General features: G+C 36.5%; 2 protein-coding genes across 12 annotated transcripts in view; one reads left to right on the top strand and one right to left on the bottom strand.

Moving 5' to 3' along the window:
• TUBE1 (tubulin epsilon 1) overlaps window positions 1-10,666 on the bottom strand; it is a 28,010-nt gene extending 17,344 nt beyond the window's left edge. For 6 of the 8 annotated variants that reach the window (XR_009223538.1, XR_009223537.1, XR_009223539.1 and 3 more), the window contains exons 1-6: window positions 10,584-10,666; window positions 10,409-10,482; window positions 9,742-9,794; window positions 6,768-6,825; window positions 3,447-3,562; window positions 1,982-2,103 (exon numbers count right to left, since the gene is read on the bottom strand). Coding sequence is in view for 1 of the 8 variants with exons in the window: in XM_058566432.1 (XP_058422415.1) it covers window positions 1,982-2,103; window positions 3,447-3,562; window positions 6,768-6,825; window positions 9,742-9,794; window positions 10,409-10,482; window positions 10,584-10,608 (448 nt within the window). In the remaining 7 variants the exon portion in view is untranslated. Of the gene's footprint in view, window positions 1-1,981; window positions 2,104-3,446; window positions 3,563-6,767; window positions 6,826-9,741; window positions 9,797-10,408; window positions 10,483-10,583 lie in introns of those variants that run through there. The other 2 variants (XR_009223541.1, XR_009223542.1) reach the window with 2 other exon arrangements.
• A 165-nt stretch (window positions 10,667-10,831) lies between these two features.
• FAM229B (family with sequence similarity 229 member B) lies at window positions 10,832-18,914 on the top strand. 4 transcript variants are annotated; one of them, XM_058566429.1, is made up of 4 exons: window positions 10,832-10,899; window positions 15,452-15,608; window positions 17,294-17,429; window positions 18,674-18,914. In XM_058566429.1, exons 3-4 carry the CDS (start codon window positions 17,308-17,310, stop codon window positions 18,789-18,791), a joined length of 240 nt encoding a protein of 79 aa, XP_058422412.1. In that variant the 5' UTR covers window positions 10,832-10,899; window positions 15,452-15,608; window positions 17,294-17,307; the 3' UTR covers window positions 18,792-18,914. The 4 variants fall into 4 exon arrangements, with proteins under 4 accessions (XP_058422412.1, XP_058422413.1, XP_058422411.1 ...); XM_058566430.1 differs by having other exon boundaries at window positions 15,449-15,551; XM_058566428.1 differs by having other exon boundaries at window positions 15,449-15,608.
• Window positions 18,915-19,991: the final 1,077 nt, after the last annotated feature.

Genomic DNA, 19,991 nt, shown 5'->3' with positions numbered 1-19,991 from the left:
AAAAAAGTTTAAAAGCCAATGCTGTAACCCACGCAGATAAATATTAAAAGGCTATGATGTTAAAAATACTAGACGAAAGAAAGGGAGATTTTTTTGGTTAATCTTTAATGAGAAGGACTTTCCAAGCACTATAAAAAACCAGAGCCATTATAGAAAAGACATTTTTGATTCCATTAAAAATAAACAAAATTTCTCTTATTTAAAAAACACATAAATAAAATAAAAATGAAAACTAAGAAAAAATCTTCAACACATATGATGAAGGACTAAATTTCTTTAATAAAGAAGTCTCCCAAATCAACAACCAGAAAAATATGAATAATGCAATAAAAAATGGGCAAAGGGTCTAAATATGTAACTCATAATAAATCAAATGGCAAATAGATGTGAAGATGCTCAACCTTTCTTCTAAGAAATGCAAATTAAAACAATATAATTTGGAACATACGAGATAGATTTATGTCTTGTAATACTCAGTGTTGGTGACAGTGTGGGGAAATGGAAACTTTTATACATTGTTGCTAATAAGATGGATAGGTGCAATAATGTAGGAAGGTATATTAGTAATACTGATCAAAATTTAAAATGTATATATTCTTTGGTCTCACTTTCCTTTCGGGGATATTGCCTACAGCTACAGTGGCACAAATGAACACTAGAAGTATGTACCAGATGTTCACTGGGGACTGTGAACACCATAAACACCATAAACAACTTAACATCCATCAATGAGGAAGTAACTTTAAAAATTATTATAAATTCACAAAACTGAATTCTATGAGACATAGCTGATATTGAAAGACGTTTGGGAAAGCTATAAAGTGAAAAAATTACAGAATACTATGTAGTGCATGATCTGGTTTATGTAAAAATATACACACCCATTTTTAATAGGCATAGAAAATATCTGGAAGGATAGACATAAAAACACTGCAAATGTGATTACCTGTGAAGAGAGGGACTAGGGATTAGATGTGAAAGGAGACCTTCATTATTTAAATTATATTTGCCATTTTCAGTGAATTATGAATAAAGTACATTCTTCTGAGATGTTGAGTAATATAGGGATTAAAAAAAGGCATCATAATGAACTATAAATCAAATGGTTTTCTTTTGAAAACTTAATCAAACTTGCAGGTTAATTATACTAGTACAAAGAAAATTTGTTTCTTAAATGATTATGATGGTCTTCTAAAGGCATGGTTACATAGTAATTATAACTTGAACTTTAAAATGCTATCATACTGAATAATACATATGTATAAAAATATATTGTATATAACTTGCTGAGTATAAAATCTTAATCTCAGCTTGGAGGAAGAAAGTGTGGTAAATTTTTCTTTTAAAATTGGCTAATCCTATTTTGAAATTAGCAAATTATGATCTGTTCCTATTTCATGGAACAGGGGAGCACAATACTTTGCAAGGTACAGGCTTCCCTGGGGAAAGAAAGCAATGCAGATCATTTATTCTAGGTCAAGGTGATTAACTACCTAGGAAGGAATGATTTAAAGGAGTTGACTGAAAAGATCTCTTTTACTTTTTTCACTCCTTGGAGAAAAGAAAGGTTTGAAAGTGGTTAAAGAAAGGGTACTGATATTCTTTAGCAAGCATATATGTGAACATGCCAGAAATACTTAGCTTTAGTTAGGACATGGGAATGCACAAGCAAACTCTTAGGGGAAAGTCAGCATTTCCAAAAGCTCATATGTACTGAAATTTTGTAAAAGAAACTAAAGGTAGAAGAAAAAATTTTCAGACTCAGTTCTGCTGACTCTTAAAAGGGCTTAAATAAAAAAAATTAGCAACACCATTTGGCAAAAATTTACAATAAAAAGCAGTTATGTACATACATTCATAAACACACTCTTAATAGTTCTATCTTTATCAAGCACAGGCCTGAAAACAAGACTTATGTTTGAAGAATGAATTCCCACTTGCACTTTCATATTGTTATAGGCAAATGAGTGAGTAACTTTACCTCCTCCCATGGAATGTATTATAAAAAAACACTGCAAACTATCACAGTGCTCTGCTGACTTTCTCAGTTTCTCTAAAATCTGTTCTTGATAACGACTGCCAAAAACTTTGTGACCCACGGCCCTGAAAATAAGCATATAGATTAAAAAAAATCTTTGCATTTAATTTTATCACTTCTGTTCTAAATAAAAAGATTACAGAAAAGCTTTAAAAAGTATTTTTACTGTAATTAAGTAAATTCGATTTTTGTTTCATATCAATAAATCATATCCTGATATCCCAAAAATACTATGTAGAAAATTTAACAAACATTATATATCTATAATCCTCAAATATCCTGATAAGATAGCTCATTATCAATGGATATTAAACTATGGTTTTCTAAATTTATCTTCTCTTATTTTTCTGTAAGGTACAATTACAACAAAACAAGATTTTAGTTACATAGTTTTTTCTCATCTCCATTTAAAGTAAACTCTGATTGCAGTGAATTTTACATATTAAAAAGCAGAATGTGGTCAAGTAGACATTAAAAAATTTTGAACTAACCTATTTTGGTTTAAAATATGAGAAAAACATGTTATTACTAGATGATATGGCACACAGTAGAAAACTGATATTGATGGGCTCTGCAAGACTTTTGACCAAATCTGCAAGTATCACTATGATGAATTAAAATATAAGAATGATTTTGCCACACACGCAGTCAGGTGTAACTCAAAAGTTACAGAATAAGTAATACAGCAATTAGAGAAAAGCCAGTTGGGTGACCAGACAGGGTCACTTATTAAGTGTCTGGTTCTCCCCAAATGAGTCTCCCAGAACATAAGATTCAAATTCATACTTTAGTACAATTATGCATCACTAGACATTCTGAACTCCAGGGATTGGCTGCAAACAGTTAAAATAATGAATATTAGATTTGCAAATAAGAAGCTACTTAATTTTTAAAAAACAGCAAAAACAGTCTCAATGTAAATTTTTAAATGATCATTGTTGGAGCATTTTTCCCAATCAGGAGAAGAGACCATTATATATTTAAGGGCCCAACACAGCCTCCGGCTAAGCTTGATGCTGGGACACTGGTCTGGCTTGCATCTTTCTATCAATTCTATTAAATCTGACCAACTGAAAAACTTGGTAGAGTCAGATAAAATAGGTAAGAGAACAGTTGATAAAATACTTAAAACTCTCATTGCTATTTATTATTATGCAAGATTAGCAAATCAATTTTTCATGATTCATCTTTTTCTTTAAAAAAAGTGGGAAAGAACTAGGATACAGGTAGCTGCTGAGCACTGTGAAACACCATCATTTATCAAGGAAAAGAAGATGGGCTGAAAGGCCTCGAGTTAGGTATGGCAAGTTACTCCTTGCTTTCATGTCAGCAGGACCTGTTAGAATGAAAGAAGAATTGCTCATTTTTTTCAGATGACATTCAATTTTTATGTTCAGCATATTCTCACCAATTATTCCCCGAGCCAGAAATATCTGTGATGAGCTGCTTGCTATCAAATACATCCCTCAATGGTCCCTGCAGAATTTCATTTACTACCCCTTCCTCCATGTCAATCAAGACAGCCTGAGAAAGAGAAATAAAATTTTAATTAGCATACTTTTCTAGTTAGTCACTCTGTAAATGAAAAGAATTCATGAGCTAAAAGTTGCACTGTTCTTTTCATAGTTTAAGCTTAATCAAATCTTTATTTGAAGCTTTTTGTAGAATCTGTTATAAGAATTAATACATAATTTCACCGTGCTTGAAACGTGGAATCCAATTAAAAGATGGATTCGAAACTCTTATCCTACTCCAAAATACCAAGCGGAAAAAAAGGAACTGAATAATCCTCTCAACTGATTTTCTAACAATTCTTTTATTCATGTGCTTATGTGACTGTAAATTTCTTGAGAACAAGATCTCATAAACCTAGAAGGTAACTTTAACCAGAAAAAATTCTCAGTAAATGCAGGGTGTATTAATGCATTTGCTGACTAGGAACAACCATGCTGCTCTTTACGAATCACAGTCAAAAATTGTCCAATTCAAATCAGTAAGCTTACTATTATGTGCAAAGTGAAGGCACTGGAGAGATGTCAAAGGTGACAACAGAGTCCCTTCCCCCAAGTAACTCACAATTTAATTCATTATCACAAACTTAATTGCCATGGGAGATAACTGCTAATACTAAGAAGAAAATGAGAATATAAAACATAAAATTAACTATGGAAAGAAACACAGAAAAGACTGGAGGGAAATATAGCAAATGTAAGCAAAGATAGCAGTAGGATTATATACCCCTACCCCCACTGTTTTGTCCTTTACTTCTCATATTTTCTACAATGAGGAAGAAGAGTGAAAATGTAAGATCGAGTTAAATAGATAAAAAAGCAAAGCTGAAAAAAATATTCTGAAATAACCTCAGGGTACACTATAAAGCTATTAACTTTTTGATTCAGTGTCACAGAGAAAGTGCTTGGTTTATGGGCTTTCTTAGTTCTTGTGACTACGTAACATAAGCACATACCACATGCCACTGTTCTAAGTGCTTTCTCTCTATCACCCTATTTAATCCTCATAACTCTATGCAGAGGTACTATAATTATCCCCATTTTACACATGAGGAAACTGAGGCCTAGAAAAGTTAAATAACTTGGCTGTGATCACCCAGCTAGTAAGCGGTGCAGCTGAGACTCTAACCTGGCTAGCCTGGCTGCAGAATCTTCACTCTTAACCACCAACTCTATGCTCTACGATCTTATTGAAGGGAGACAGTCAAGTTTGATAACTATAGAGTACTGACTACAGTGGAGTTATAATTTATGCCCATTTAAATTCTGTGAATTCAATTATTTGTGTAGTTAATTAACTATGCTACTGTAAGCTGCCAAGTAAAAGTATTATTACACAGTATATTAGAAATATTATATTTATAATTGTATAATAGTATATCACACAGTGTATAAGTATATTATAGGAGTACATTAGAAAGACTGTAAAATTATGTTTTACAAATGTGCTCCTTTATATATAGCCATCAGTATACATAAACTTTAACATACACAGGACTATACAGGGTTATTTACTGGCAATTTTAGGAATTTTCAAGGATATTTCTGATAATATGCCATTTTTACCTTAAATGATGGCTTTAACACCTAATCAACCACATAAAAGGCACTTCACTGTATGGGCAAATTGTTGTACTATAAATTGTATAAGATTACAAAAAGAAAAAAATTAGCTTATACTGGCCTTGTTCCAAAACAGGTTTATTGACATAACTTGAAGATTAAACATATTTAAGCCATATCCTCAACTATCTTGCAGTCTGGCAAAGGAAGCAACACGCAGAATACAAACTGACATTCAAGCACCTCCTGAAGTCAGTTTTGATAGAATCATCACTGTCATAGTCACTTAGCATTAAAACACTGACGTAGTCTATAACTTTTTCAATCTTCTCTTAGTCACATTAGGCCTTTGATGTTTTTCCCTTGGAAATTAATTAAAATTAGGAGGAGTTATTCTGGGTTCCTCACTTAGCCTCTAAGATCTGGAGTCACAACTATTTCCAGGATTTGATGTCTATTATTTTCTTCCAGAGCCACCCGGTGATAGCTTTCTGGCCTTTGAGCTTTCCCTTAATTGTAATATAGGATTTACAAAATTTCGAGTATTTGCCTGTTAACCTAAGATACCGGACACAGTATCACAGGTGGAGGGACCCAACCACCAAGTTAGGTGAAGCCTAGACTCTTCAGTGATCACAGTCACATAATACCAAGACTCCTAGGGAGAAATGGAAGAGTACCTTCTAGGACAAAAGTCAAAGGCTACAGAACCACGCTGATTTATTCTTTCCTGATAGCGTTTCCTCTACCTCCCACCTTGCTCACTGATATGGTGGTGGGAAAGAGCTCAAATTGGGAATGATCTAGGAAATGTCAATGTTTCTTTTTCTCTCTCTGAGTAAGACTTGGATTGGGATGTTAGCGCTCTCCATGGCATGGAGTATAACAAGCATTAATAATTATCGTAACAGCCTACCAACACACAGTCTCTGCCCTAAATTTTATATTTCAAGGACTTCAGAGATCACAGATACAAGGAGATGGATCCCAGGTACCACAACATGATTGCTCTCCACTCTTTCAGCCACTACTCCAGATCTGATCCTTATTGTCTCAATTACTTCCATAGCATCTAAACTACCTTTCTTTTTTGTTGTAGTCAAAGACTACTGATCAACAATTGGAAAAAACAGTTTGTTATAGAGAGACAATCACTGAAGAGAAGTGTTGTTGAAATGAGATTAAGACTAAATATGGGCTACTGACTAGAAGTATTTTTGTGTTCAGGAGGTCTTACAGTTATGGTATTTATTCATTATAATGTGGCTGGATCCTCACTTTGTATTGGGAGTAGTAACTCTGATGCAAATAAATCTTCCATTATCTTCAAACGAAAAATTAACTTGCATTATTATGCATTTCAGGCTTAGAGTTAAGAAAGCTCTTTTTGCTATAATTTATCTAGACGTGTATTTCCCCTGAAACATTTAGAAAAAAATGCTAAATATGTAGTGCTTTTACTCTAAGCACAAAATTTTCCCCCTAAAGTTTCAGGTAGACACAAATGTCTGCTTAATTATATTTAAATTAAACGTGGCTTAGTAAATGCTTTTTTTTTAATTTGAGAAGTTAAATTAAAATTTTATTCTCATGATAGTTACAAAAGTATAGTTATTTTAAAAAAACATGTAAGAATCCAAGTGTATATATCTTACTCGTGCTTTTAAAGAACAAATTTTCCCCTTGGAAATACTGCCACCATCACCAACCACTCTGAAAGACAAAAAAAGAGAAAAGGTCCTAAGATCTTCCATGGCTAATAGTGCTATCAGGGAATAAAGTTAACTTCCGTTTATACAATAAAGCTACTTATAGGCCAGGTGAGGCAGACACAAAAGGCAACGAGGAGGAGCCATTCCTAATCTCCTTCTCCCTTGCCTACCTCCCATTAGGCTGAAAAAGTGAGGTACTTATTTCCCTGGCTCTCTTTGTAGTTAGGGTTGGCCATGTAATCCAGTTCTAGCTAATGAAATAAAAAGTATTCTGGGAAGTTTTTCTGACAAAAAGGATCAGATGCAGTTGGTGCCAATTCTTCCCTTTTCCTACTTTGAACATGAATACGGATGTGATTCCTGGAGTGGTGGCTGCCATTTTATAACTATGAAGTAGTAAATGTAAGGACAAAAAGCCAACACGGTAAGAACAATGAAACGATAGACAGTATCTTGGTCTTTAAGGCACTTCTCCAAACCTAGAATGTCCGATTTCCAGATTTCTATGTATGTGAGATAACTGGATACCTTTATTGCTTAAGCCACCATCAATGAGATTTTCTGTTGTAGCCAAATACACATCAACTGATATACCATTGGGTATCTAAGGCTGTTCCTAGAATTTCATGTTGCATATAAGTTACCAAAGGAACCTAATCTAGGACCAAACACAGTGTGCGAGTCAACACAGTCTCCAAGAAAACAGAATATATGAAGGGAAGCTGAACTGAGCTCAGATGATGTTGTAGTTCAGAGGTTGGTAAACTATGGGCCAAATCTGACTAGCTACTTATTTTCCTAAATAAAGTTTTATTCAAACACAGCCATGTCCGTTTGTCTATGTACTATCCATACCTGCATTCACGCTATAGCGGCAGAGTCCAGATGTGACACAGACCTTATGGTCCACAAAACTCTAAATATTTACCATCTGCTTCTTTATTGGAAAGGTTTGGCAACTCCTGGTTTGGGTAAATTCCTATCATGCTATTAAAAATGTCTGATCATTTCCTCAAATAGATACAGATGTGTATACGAAGATGTGGTTTTGTTTTTGTAAAAGGTCTTTTGCACTAACTTGTGGAACAAATGCTGCACGTGTTGATAGAAGAAAAAGATACATGGAAAGAAGAGCAAGATGCTAAGCCCCTTCTCCCCTTCTTCCCAAACCTGATACTGGGGAAGTAAGAATGCTTTCAGGTTAAATTATAAAACGCAGAGTAGATGAGTATAGTTATGTAAAGTCACTTTATTAAGAGAAAATAGCTCCCAGGCTGGGTCTCAACTATGTAACATTCAACGAAAGGACTAGCCATCATGAATAGAGAGGATGGGATTAGGAATTTGGTTAGAAGGGAAGTGCCTAAAAGGAAGTATGACAAAGGCAAATTTGAGTCTCTTAATAGTATAAGGGAGAGGATGTTCTAGTTCACAAACAAGAGGGAATCTAGTCTATATGACAGGTATCTCCACATAATAAAGATAAATGACACCAGCCATTAAGGCCATACACCAAACTTCCCTTGGTCTGATTCCATGGTCACCAAGCAACCTTCCATTACTTAGCTTTCCAGGTAGATTTCTTACAGAAGAGAATGTGTTTTTAAAGGAAAATGAGTATCTAGTCTTCTTGAGTTATAGTTTCTACTGTTGATTACAACATTGATTTTCTGCTTTTAAATCTCCTGTTCTCTTCAAGTTTGGTTGACCTGCCTGTACTGAGAGCACTGGACCCATTATCAAGGTGTCACCAAGGTTTCTGAGTTTGCAGGCCTGAGGGTGAGACTCTGGAATTCACCAAGGAAGTGGGGACTAATTAGCCTTCTCTAGGAGATAACTGCCTCAAATACCCAGCCAACTAATTTCAAACTAGAACTGGAATTTTTATTGAATTAAAGCTGGATATTAAGTATATATTTTCAGTTCAAGCCCACCACAGTTTAGTTTTATTAAGCATTTTGAAAATGCATGAAGCAAATGATTTAACATTAAAAGCTTATGGACATACCTTGAATGTCAAATTTCAGACAGAAGATATATACTTACATATATCTTTCAGATAGAAAGATATACTTTCTATATCTATATATATAGAATTTCTACATATATATATATCTATATATACTATACTTTCAGATAGAAGATATATACCTACATATACCCTTTATTAAATAAACAAAACTAATCTGACTACAATCGCCTTTCTCTTTCTTTTTTTTTCTTTTGGTGAGGAAGATTAGCCCTGAGCTAACATCTGCTGCCAATCCTCCTCTTTTTGCTGGGGAAGATTGGCCCGGGGCTAACATCTGTGCCCATCTTCTTCTACTTTATATGTGGGACTCCTGCCACAGAATGGCTTAATAAGTGGTGCGCAGGTCCGTGCCTGGGATCCGGGCCTGCAGACTCTGGGTTGCCCAAGTGGAGCTCGTGAACTTAACCACTATGCCACAGGGCCGGCCCCAACCGCCTTTCTATTTTTTAGCACATTCATTGCATAGAGCAAATATTCCTGACCACAAATAACATCACAGAAATGTAAACAATATATTTTTCTTTCAAAAGTTAGCTAGGACTGAGTGCATTAACAAGATACCCTCAAGGAAATCTTCAGCATTCCTTTAGTGAAACTATATTTCAAGGTCAAGTTAAAAGAAGGCACACTAAAAGTTCTTTCTGTTCTTAAACATGGCCTTAAAAGAAAACTTGTTGTAACTCTCTGCAGAATAATATGAGAATATTAAAGATATGAGAATAATAATGAGAATAAATATACTTTCAATAATGAGAAAAACAAAAAAGCCAGACAACTTCTTTACAGTTATCAACGGTTTTTTATTGTCCTTTGAAGAATTCTCTCCCAATCTATTGACATGAAAAGAATCATTCTGCTATGTGACAGACTTTAATCCCACCTTACCTGGTATCCACATTTCTAAAGAAGCTGCTTAGTGCCTCATCATAAATTCCTTTCTAAAAAGAAAAAATATATTTATAGCATTTAAGTTTTTCCTTTTTCCCAAATAAAGTCCTTTCAATTTAATAATCCCACAATACTGTAATGTCTGGTACGCGGCTATGATAAGAAAAAGCAGATTATCATAAAGTGCTCACGCTGATTTTTCCAATCTAGAGACGAGTAAATGCCCTGAGACCTATGGAGTATGTTCCGCAGAGGGTGCTGGAGAAAGGAGTCCCCCTAGGACCGTAGAACAGGTGTATCAAATGATAGCTTTCTCTGGATTCTTGGTGATCATTTTAAACGCTGACTGGTTAAATTAAGGAATATAATACCACACATGTTACCTATTTTATCACATATACTATCTCATTGCTCTTCACAAGAACGCTGATAAAGATGAGACCCCGAGAATTAGAGAAACTTAAGACTAAGGTCTCTGGCCAGTGTTCGTTTAGTCTATTCTGTGTCCAACGCCAACATACGTCTAAAACAGTTTGGTCTTTACTGACAAGATCCCATACAACTTATATCGGTCAGATAAAAACTGAAATAGAGTAACTCTTGCTTATTTGTTGGGAGAGCCTCGGTGACAGGCGAGGGGGACTCCAGGGGGCGGGGCCGGTACCTGGTTGACCGCGGCGTGCTCCCTCAGCGCCAGGTCCCAGAAGCAGCAGCCGATCTGGTTTCCGCACTGGCCGACTGCGATCAGGCAGAGGAAGGAAAGAGAACGGAGATTAGGCGGCAAACAAGGCCGTTCGGCTCCGTGGAGACCAGGTCTGCAGCCTCCCGGGGCAGCTTACCCTGTACTATCACCGACTGGGTCATACTACAGCGCTGCCAGCCCAGGGCAATCTGGAGCCGGAGCCTGCCTTCTTATTGCCCCAACCCATCAACCGCGCTCTGCGAGGGGGCGGCCGTATGTCACGCCGCTGCCGTAAGTCGCTGCCGTCGCTAAGCAGTTCTCCAGGTTCAGGATAAAGGTTTTCCGTCAGAAGGCTGCGCAAGCGCACTGCGTCTCACCGTTACCATAGCGACTGGGCCTCCGGACCGCAGGTCCTCGCTGCCTTGTCAACATCTTTGGGCATCGGCAGCTCCGGAGGCCGGAGTAACTGGCGGGTAAATAGGCTTTGCAGTGGGATTTTAAAACGTGTGTTTTTAAAACTGTTCATGGGCTTTCAGGCGTTTAGTCTTCGTTCACAGTCTCAACATCCTGGGCGGTGGGTCAAATTCCGTTTACTGAGATTCCTTGGGACCCTGCGTTAGTATTTCTAGCCATCAACCCCTTTGGTCTGTTAGAAAACGAACAATGTCGATGAGCACAAAGAAACTCTAGACAAATAGACGTGTCAGGGCACAACCGAAACTAGGTGGTTATGCGCTTTGACAAGAATGGCGCTTCAGAGACCCAACCAGTATTTGTTGAACGCTGTATGCGCCCAACATTAACTTTTAGGTCCTCTGGAGGATTCAAGAGAAATTAAGACATAGATCCAGCTCCAATAAGCTTACGACCTAATTGAAGACACACAGGAAATAGTAAAAAAATTGTGACTTACAATATTGTGTGACGCTGACTGTAAGTGCAGTAGGATTCAGTGGATGAGGATGTAGACGAGTAAATAGAAGTCCGATGGAAGAGATGGAATTAAAACTAGCATTTGATATATGTACAGTGTTTAGATGAGAGAAAAGAGAAGATTGAAAAATAAGGCATTCCCGAAAATTACCAACTCTTAAAATTGTCAAACATTGAAAAATATTGAAAAATATTGCAAACTCTTACTGATCAATTTAGACCAGATTTCAGTTAAGAAATCAAGCGCTTCTTTAATGAAATTAATATTTTCCCCAAAATTCTGAGGAACTACAAAATCCTGGGAAGACTCTTTCATTTACAAGAAAAAGTTAAATTACATGTGCTATTAATGTGTGGTAGTATGAACTGTAATACTCGGTTGATTGGAACACCTCATTCCCCCACCAAGAAAAATAGTTGCTACTGCATTTCTGTGATAGCTGGTTAAGTCTGAAATTGCAATGGGTGGTTTATGGTGCTGAAGCTTTCCCACATTTCCATTTAGATGTTTTTCACTTTAGTACTTATATCTCTTGTGAACAGGCAAATTTTAATCAAGAAATTTTTGCAGCTGCTGGATTTTACTCTTAATTGCTTATTGGTGAGCATGGAGTCAGTGTACCTCCAACACTTTGCTTCATGTTTTGATGTTGGCCAGAGTCTGGGGCTTCCAAAATTTGCAAAGCTTGGTCCAGTTTGTAGGCAGTGATGTGAGCAGATCTGCATCAGTGAGCTATGGTGCCAGCTCATCTCCTATTCTGGCCTCTGCAGAGTTCTACCCCCCATGCTGGGGTTAGGTCCCAGTCATTATTCCCCAGAAGTCATACATGGGAGCGACGTCAAATTAAGAAAGTCCTAACAAGTCTTGTTAGTAACTTCAGTCTGGAGAAAATCAGACTGAGAGGCATTCTGCTTAAGAGTCAAGGTGGAACCTTACATACCAGCCACTTCAGGACATCAGTGGAGGCAGAGAAACTTTTTAGAGTTTATATTTTCCAGGAGTCCACATTGAAGTCATAAATCTGAGCATATCCTGAAGTTGAATACACTCCTAATTGTACTGAGATCTCATTTAAGATTTTCAACAAACTCGCAGAGGAGCAAGCAGAACCCAGGCCATCCTGAAAGGCTACACACAGCTCTAATGGCATTCCCTCTAGTACGTCTCCTTTGATACAAACACAGTGTAAAAGAAAATGTGACTTTCCTTTCAAATTCTAGCTGTAAGGGGAATAGGTTTCAGATAAGTAGGAAAGAAGTCAGGGAGAATTTACCCACACAATAGAGTATGGTAGATTGGATTATTGTTCTGAATTCTTTACTCTCCCTCTGCACATGACTGTGCGCTACTTCCTGGTATAGTAGAATCAGCAGAGTATACATCTTTGCCCCAATGATGCTGGGCTTGGTCATGTGGCTGCTTTGGCCAATGGAATGATAGCCATGGAGTGAAGTATGAAACAAGCAGGGGTTTTAGATGTGCTTGCATGCTTTTGCCTCTTGGACTTTGCTATTTTTCCTAAGAAAAACTGCCTCAAGTGGCTGCTCTTTCCAAAATAATGAAGACATGTGGGCCAGATCTGAATCTGGATCTCAATGGAAATGTGGAGTCCTGCTGATCCTAGTCAAACCCAGGTGAGGCAAGTGGAGATCAGCTGACCAGCAGGCTAGCCACAGTCTTATGAGCAAGAAAAATATTTTTGGTTGAAGCTGCTGAGATTTTGGGGTGCAATACTATTGGACCAATAGCTGTCTAACACACCAAATGAATGGATTGGACAGAATTTTGTATGTTAAATATGAGCAAGAGAAAAAAAATCATTGAGAATTATGTAGATTACTACTGTAAAAGGACTCTAAGGAAGGAAAATAGCATGCAAAAGATGGATGAAGTACGTGACCTGGCTAAAACCTAACCTAAGAGGAGAAAGTGAAAATTCGTCATATATTCTTTGTGTTTTAGAGGAACTTAATAATAAGAATGTGAATTCAATAATGCAGGAATTTAAAGACAAGATGTTAATATACTGAGAAGTAAGCTCTTTCATCTAGTTAATGCCTCCTCGTCCTTTAGATTTAGGTTTGATATCCTAGTCTAGGACATACCCTACCCTAACCTGTAAACTCCACTAGGACAGACACTGTGTTTGTTTTCCTCAATATTTAGTCTTCAGCATTCAACACATGCCTGGCTCATGGTGGATTCTTAGCAAATATTTGTTGTATGAATGAATTAGTTCTGATAATGGATCTATTTCCTTAGGATATGCCCAGTTCAAACATCACTCCTTTTCTGCATCTCATGAATCAATATCCTGAGGTTTGAAAGATCATTAGTCTTGGGCTTATGAGAACAAAGAGAGAATATTTAGAGATTTCACCATCTTTGTTTTTCACCATTTATACTTCACTTATTCATCCATTTCTTTGATCTGCTGGAGAGTCAAGTTCATTCTGTCTTCTGATGTATACTCTAGTGCTGGAAATTTTCAACATTAAGGCTACTATTTAGTTTGTTTCATTGTATCACCTATGCTGACAAAAAGAAAATTTGGCACAACTTGTGCCAAATAAACTAGTTAAAAATAATGGTAAATTAGAGGAATTTAAGAATATTCCACATGGAGATACTTTACTTTGTAGTTTAAAGACATATCAATGACTAAAAAGTGAAATCAATGCCTCACCACTCTGATTTCAAGAATTAAGCAAAAAGAGAAGAGAACTCGTGCTGATTTAATTTTTGTATTCCAGACATTGGCTTTATTACATGTTAGATTTTTTTTTCCTCAAAACAACTCTGTGATGTAGGAATTAATACCATTTTACAGACAAACTTGTAGTGATTTGCACAAAGTCTCAGAGTTAATGTGGTGTTAACATTCAAACTTAATTCTGATGGAAAAATCCATTATTTTCCCACTGCCGCCTCCACTAAAAAATGTAATCTATTAAAAAACTTTGCCGTCCTAAGGATGAAATGTTTAGGTCCTAATGATACATTAGCTAACAATGGCTAGCAGTTATTTCAGTTTGTCTATGACACAGTTACGTTGTGTTTCTCCAAGCTAAAATTGTGATCAACTATTCACAGCACCTTAGTAAGAAAAAGAAGGTAGAGGTAAAATTTTGTCTGACATCAACTTAATTATGGAAAATGCTAATTGCCAATAACATAAGTCATATGAAAACAAAACAGTGGGAACTTAGCATAAAATGTAGGTAGTGAAAAAGATTTTCATTGAATGTAAAAAATGCTCCCTAGCACTTAATAGTTCAGTCGTCTATGAATACTGAAAAAAAATTAGTTGCCGAAGAGTAATGTTCTGGCTTAAGGGTTAAACTTAAGTATTACATTCAGTGAGGTAAGTTGTTGATACAGAAATTGGGAGAGGGAAGGCAGTCTAGAAGATAATTTTTGACTTGTTGCTGGAACTATGAACTGAGACGTTTTATCCTTTAGCAGGTAGGAAACTATGTGAAAGAATCTCTGATGTTATAATTTCTGAGTGTTACTGGGACATCTGATCATCATTCCTTTGGCCAAGATGGTATGAACAGAATAGAACCTCAGGGACCAGGGAATGGAATAGAGAGGATAGTACAAGATGTATGCTTCCTTTCTCAATTGTCGTTATTCCTGTCATTTGGGAATTTCAAGGCTCTTTTAAGGAAACAGGAAGGGAGAGGTAGTCCAGGCATTAGAGAGAGGGTGTACAGAATCCCACATAGGAAGAGCTATAGAGAAATTGGTAAAGGTGCAGTTTGTATTCCTTGGAGTGGGATGAGGACATAGGTAGATTGGATTAATTTGGGTTATTAGTTAAGGGAAAGTCTAAAAGATAAAGATAATGAAGTAAATGGGATATAAAATGAGAAGAATCTCGTGTGATTTTGTGCACATTGATTAGACTGTAGGTCTAGAAGAGATATAGATAAATTCAATCATTGATCAAAATATTTAATATTGTTGGAAAATAAACAAGGCAGTGACAGCAAGAATAAACCTTCAAACAAACTGTAGAGACAATTTTTAGCTAAGTTGGACCGTGTTGCTGGAGCTATGAATTGTGACATTTTATCCTTTAGTAGGTAGGAAACTATGTGAAAGAATCTTCTGATGTCATAATTTCTGGGTGTCACTGGGACGTTTGGTGATCATTCCTTTGGCAGTTCCAGTCTTCTATGGAAGGTTAGTAGAAGCAATTGATTTATTCGCCTCTACAGGAATCAGACTTGGCCTATTTTGGTAAGTCTATCATTGATCAAGTTACCTAAAAATTAATACCTACATAAGATAGATAGCTATACTAAACCATAGATTTTACAATGGTTTTACTAACTCATCATTGAGTATAACACTTTTTTTGCCTGATAATTGACCCACAGTCTATAAAAACCATTATATACTATTAAAATTCTGTACTAATAGTTTAGTTTTATTATTACCACAGTGAACACTTCCTTATTAGGCATAGGATACTATACTAGGCATAAGAAACAGTTATGACAGTTTTCATTTTTCCTGTCCTTTCCTGTCCATGCAAATTTGTACGAGATAGAATGATTAGTTACCCACTGTGTGCCAGGCACTCTTCTAGGTACTAAGGATTCAGTCAGTGGTGACAAAGACAGACGTGGAGTGGGGGTGGGGGACAGTGATTTGTAAAAAACATTTACAAAAATTAGGGCACTGTTTTTCAATTTAGGGGGCAATTTTCCCTGCTTCTCCACCAGGGGACATTTAGCAATGTCTGGAGACATTTTTGACTGGCACAACTTTGGAGGAGGGGTGTTACTGAGATGTAGTGGGTCAGGCCTTAGATGCTGTGGAACATCCTACAATGCTCAGGACAGCCTCCTCCCTCCCCAGTAAAAAATTATGTGGCCCCAAATGTCAATAGTGTCATGGTTAAGAAATCCTGAATTAGAGTGATGGTAGCTGTTACAAAGCAGAAATAAGGAGTGCTGTGAAAACTTACATAATGGGGGTTATGGAAGGCTGCTCTGAGAAAGTGAAATGTAAATTCAGACTTAATGAATGAGTTGGCCCCAACAAGGAAAGGGTGGGAGCAGTAGGGTGGGAAGACTTCCAAGCAGAGGCAACAGTAGGCAGTAAGGAGATTATTTTATGTAGCTCTATGTGTGTATGTGTATGTGTGTATATGTGTATCATATAGATTGTATATATCTCATATATACATTATGTATGTATATGTATATTTAATGTTGCTCAATATCATCTGCTGAGTATAATAGTTGACATTTATTGAGCACTAACTATGTGTTAGACACTGTACTTTACACGTATTATCTTATTTAATCCTCACTGTTACCTTGGAAGTAGATACTATTATTATTCCCAGTTTATCCTTAAGAAATATACTCGGTTAAGTACCTTGCCTAAGATCACATAGTCAGTCTAACTCTCCCAAGGCACTTTCTTAAGTAATGCTCTGTAAATGTAGAGAGGTGGGGGGGAATGACTGATCACCAGGAACAGAAGGATTAGCTGAAGATATCATGGGGGTTGTGATGGATGTGAAACTCAGCTGTACTTCAAAGGAAGAGAAGCGCTTAGAAAGGCAGTGAGGCAGTGGGAGGTGGGAGAAGGGGCTCAAGCTTGTTGATTGCAAAAACCATTTAAAGGCAAACTGAATTCTTTTCACACACAGAAATGGACTTCAGTCATGTTAACTATATGGCACAATTTACTTTTATCACATAGTGGCTATTTTGTATTTGTTGCAAGACTTAAAACTGTATATAAGAGAGAGTTGTATAATGCAGTATTTATACACTTTTATAGGTATTTAAAAATATCATTTTCAGAATTTTTCTATATGCCTATAACAAAATAGTCACATTAAAAATTCCAAAGAACTATTTGAAGACAACTCACGCCCCCTCCATTATTTTAACTTTCTAATCTAGGTTTTCAGTGAATTATGCCTTTTCGGTTTGGGACTCAGCCAAGGTTTCCAGTGGAAGGAGGAGATTCTTCAACTGGGCTGGAGCCTGGGCTGAGCTCCAGTGCTGCCTGTAACGGGAAAGAGATGTCACCAACCAGGTAAAGTCTTCTTATCCTGACAACTGAGGAAACGTGTAATAGCTATCATCGGTACCAGCTTTAGCTGATGTTCAGTGTTAGCAAGAAGATAGCCGAGGAACATTGCTGTTATTAATTAGTATAAACAAACATTGCTGTTACTAAATTGGTATTAACAGATTTCAAGTTTTCTTAGCACAGTCTGTATTTTGTACCTCTCCAAGTCTTAAGGACAGACCAATTCTTTCTTTTTTTTTTTTTTGGTAAATTTTAGCTAGATTTTTTTTTTTGTTGATAGTTTCAAGATTGGATATAGCATTCAATTAAACAAGCAAACCTTTTGTGCTGTTGTGTGCAGGGCACTGGGCTAGGCCTACGGCTACAAATATGAAGACGACTCAGACCTCAGATTTAGTGTCACTTTGACTTTGATTTGACTTCTGGCAGAAAGAGAGCGATATAGATTATGGAGATTCAGTAACACAAAAGCATTTTTGCAAAATTGAAGAAAACTCTAATAAATAGGATTTGTTTCACTTTTCTGCTGTTTACCATAGCAAAATGTCAAATACTACGTTGTTAGATTTTTCACGGCTTAGAAATTTTTAGAACACAGATTTAAGCTTAATAAGGTGGGTACTTTAAAAACCGGAATTCTTCAAGGATGGGATAGGTTACTTTGGGAAGTACTGAGCACTTGTCTTGAGAAATGGTTAAGGCTGGGTGATTATTGGTGGGAAGGTTGGAAAGGAAATTCAAGCACTAGATGTATTTTTGGATTAGATGTCATTTAGGGGCTCCTTTAAACCTGAGACTCTAACAACATTTGAATAGTATGTGGAATAGTATATTCAGTTTTATATTTTTCCACAAATATTCTAGTTTTTAAATCACTTAACTGAAGTGATTTTAAGGTACATATACATATGAATTGCCAAAGTATTATCACTTATGTTTACAACTATGCACCCTCCCGTTTTTTTTTTTCCACTTAGCAATCACTGCATACCTTTCAAAATGAATGTCTGGAGGGTTATCTTTGTGTTTATGAAAATCCTGTGATTAAACATATGGCAAGAACCACAGTTTCTTTGCGACATAAGTCTAAAATGTCTGCCCCATCAGTGCCACTGTATTATAATTGTTTTGTGACATTTAAAAATTTCAAAATGATTTAAAACAATTGAATATGCACTCAAACTTTGGTGCTCTGAAAAAATTTCCTTTTTCGTATCTAACTACGTGTCATTTGCTCTTTTATTCAGGCAACTCCGCAGATGCCCTGGAAGTCATTGCCTGACAATAACTGATGTTCCCATCACTGTCTATGCAACAATGAGAAAGCCACCTGCACAAAGCAGCAAGGAAATGCATCCTAAATAGTATAATTAAGTCTTTTGTAGAGGTTTGACTAGTCAAGGGTAATGGGCCAGTATCATCTTATGATCCGGTAAACAAATAAAAGTGGTGGCACCTTTGGATGATGACAACAGTTGAAATACTTACTTTTAGTAGGATAAGACAGAAATGTGGTCTGTAAAACATGTGTGGTGATAAGCCATCAGTTATGTTTGATAGATAAGACAGAATAATATTTCACAATTAGAAAGTACCTTAGAGCTCATCTTGCTCACAGTGGATCATTAATATTAATAATTCAAGATGAAGCTTAATCCACCATGATTATCAATCAGGAAGGGCCCATTCTAAATGCTTAATGTGTTTTAGGCTGGTTTCCTTTTTTCATGTTTGGGTTGCTACTTAGCTGAATCCTTTCACTTGAATACCCTACACCAGTTTCTGGCTTGATGTCTTTTGATAATGCTCTGCCCAGGAATAATTATACTGGGTGAGAAATGTTGGCCAGTGGATTGTGCATTTTGGAAGAATACCCAAGACCAAAGAAAGTTCTTAGTCCATGGTTAATCTGCAAAGCATATAAATTGCTTGCATATGGAAGCTCAGGTTATTGGTTAAATTTATCATAATGAGGCCAAGGCTATGATTCTAACCCCTGTTTTTCCAGGAAAAAATAATGTCCCATCATTGCACTGTACCTCAAGTCCCAGCCAGTCATCCTGAAATTGTCCACAATTGGTACTAAGAAACCTCAGATGGATCTTTTTGTTTGATTAGACTTAAGGATCAGTTATGGCATCTAGGCCATCTCTCTGTTTTGTTTTTATTCTTGTGATGGCCCCAAGAAACTCAGCCTACTTTCTTTTCCTCTTGATGTTTGCACTATCTATCCCATGAAGTTGTCTTCTCTAGAGGACTGTCTTTAAGGTCAGATACAGTTCCCCCAGTTGCTTGTCTACCTTGCTACTCCTGAAGATATACATATAAACCTTTTTAAATGAAAGGTTTATTAGCTTATGATTATGTGGACATAGATGCATGAGTAATGCATGAGGTAAAAAAGAAAAACTGCCAGGAATTTATAAATGGAAAAATTCTGAGATTTTTATATATATAAACTAGAAAAATTCACACAGTGCTGGGAGGTGTTTGAATTCCAACCAGCCAGAGTAGAAATATCTTGTTAAGCATGTGGGCCATTGAGTAGAGACCTCAGAAAGGTCA

Source organism: Diceros bicornis, chromosome 23 (genome assembly GCF_020826845.1).
Source record: "Diceros bicornis minor isolate mBicDic1 chromosome 23, mDicBic1.mat.cur, whole genome shotgun sequence".
NCBI classification, from domain to species: Eukaryota; Metazoa; Chordata; class Mammalia; order Perissodactyla; family Rhinocerotidae; genus Diceros; species Diceros bicornis.
Note: the sequence above shows the minus strand (reverse complement) of the source record. Positions and strands in the feature narration are given on the sequence as shown.

Coding starts and splice junctions, on each gene's coding strand:
- FAM229B (XM_058566431.1), top strand. CDS start 17,308: ATGCCTTTTCGGTTTGGGACTCAGCCAAGGTTTCCAGTGGAAGGAGGA. Junction 17,430..18,673: donor AAAGAGATGTCACCAACCAG/GTAAAGTCTTCT, acceptor TCTTTTATTCAG/GCAACTCCGCAGATGCCCTG.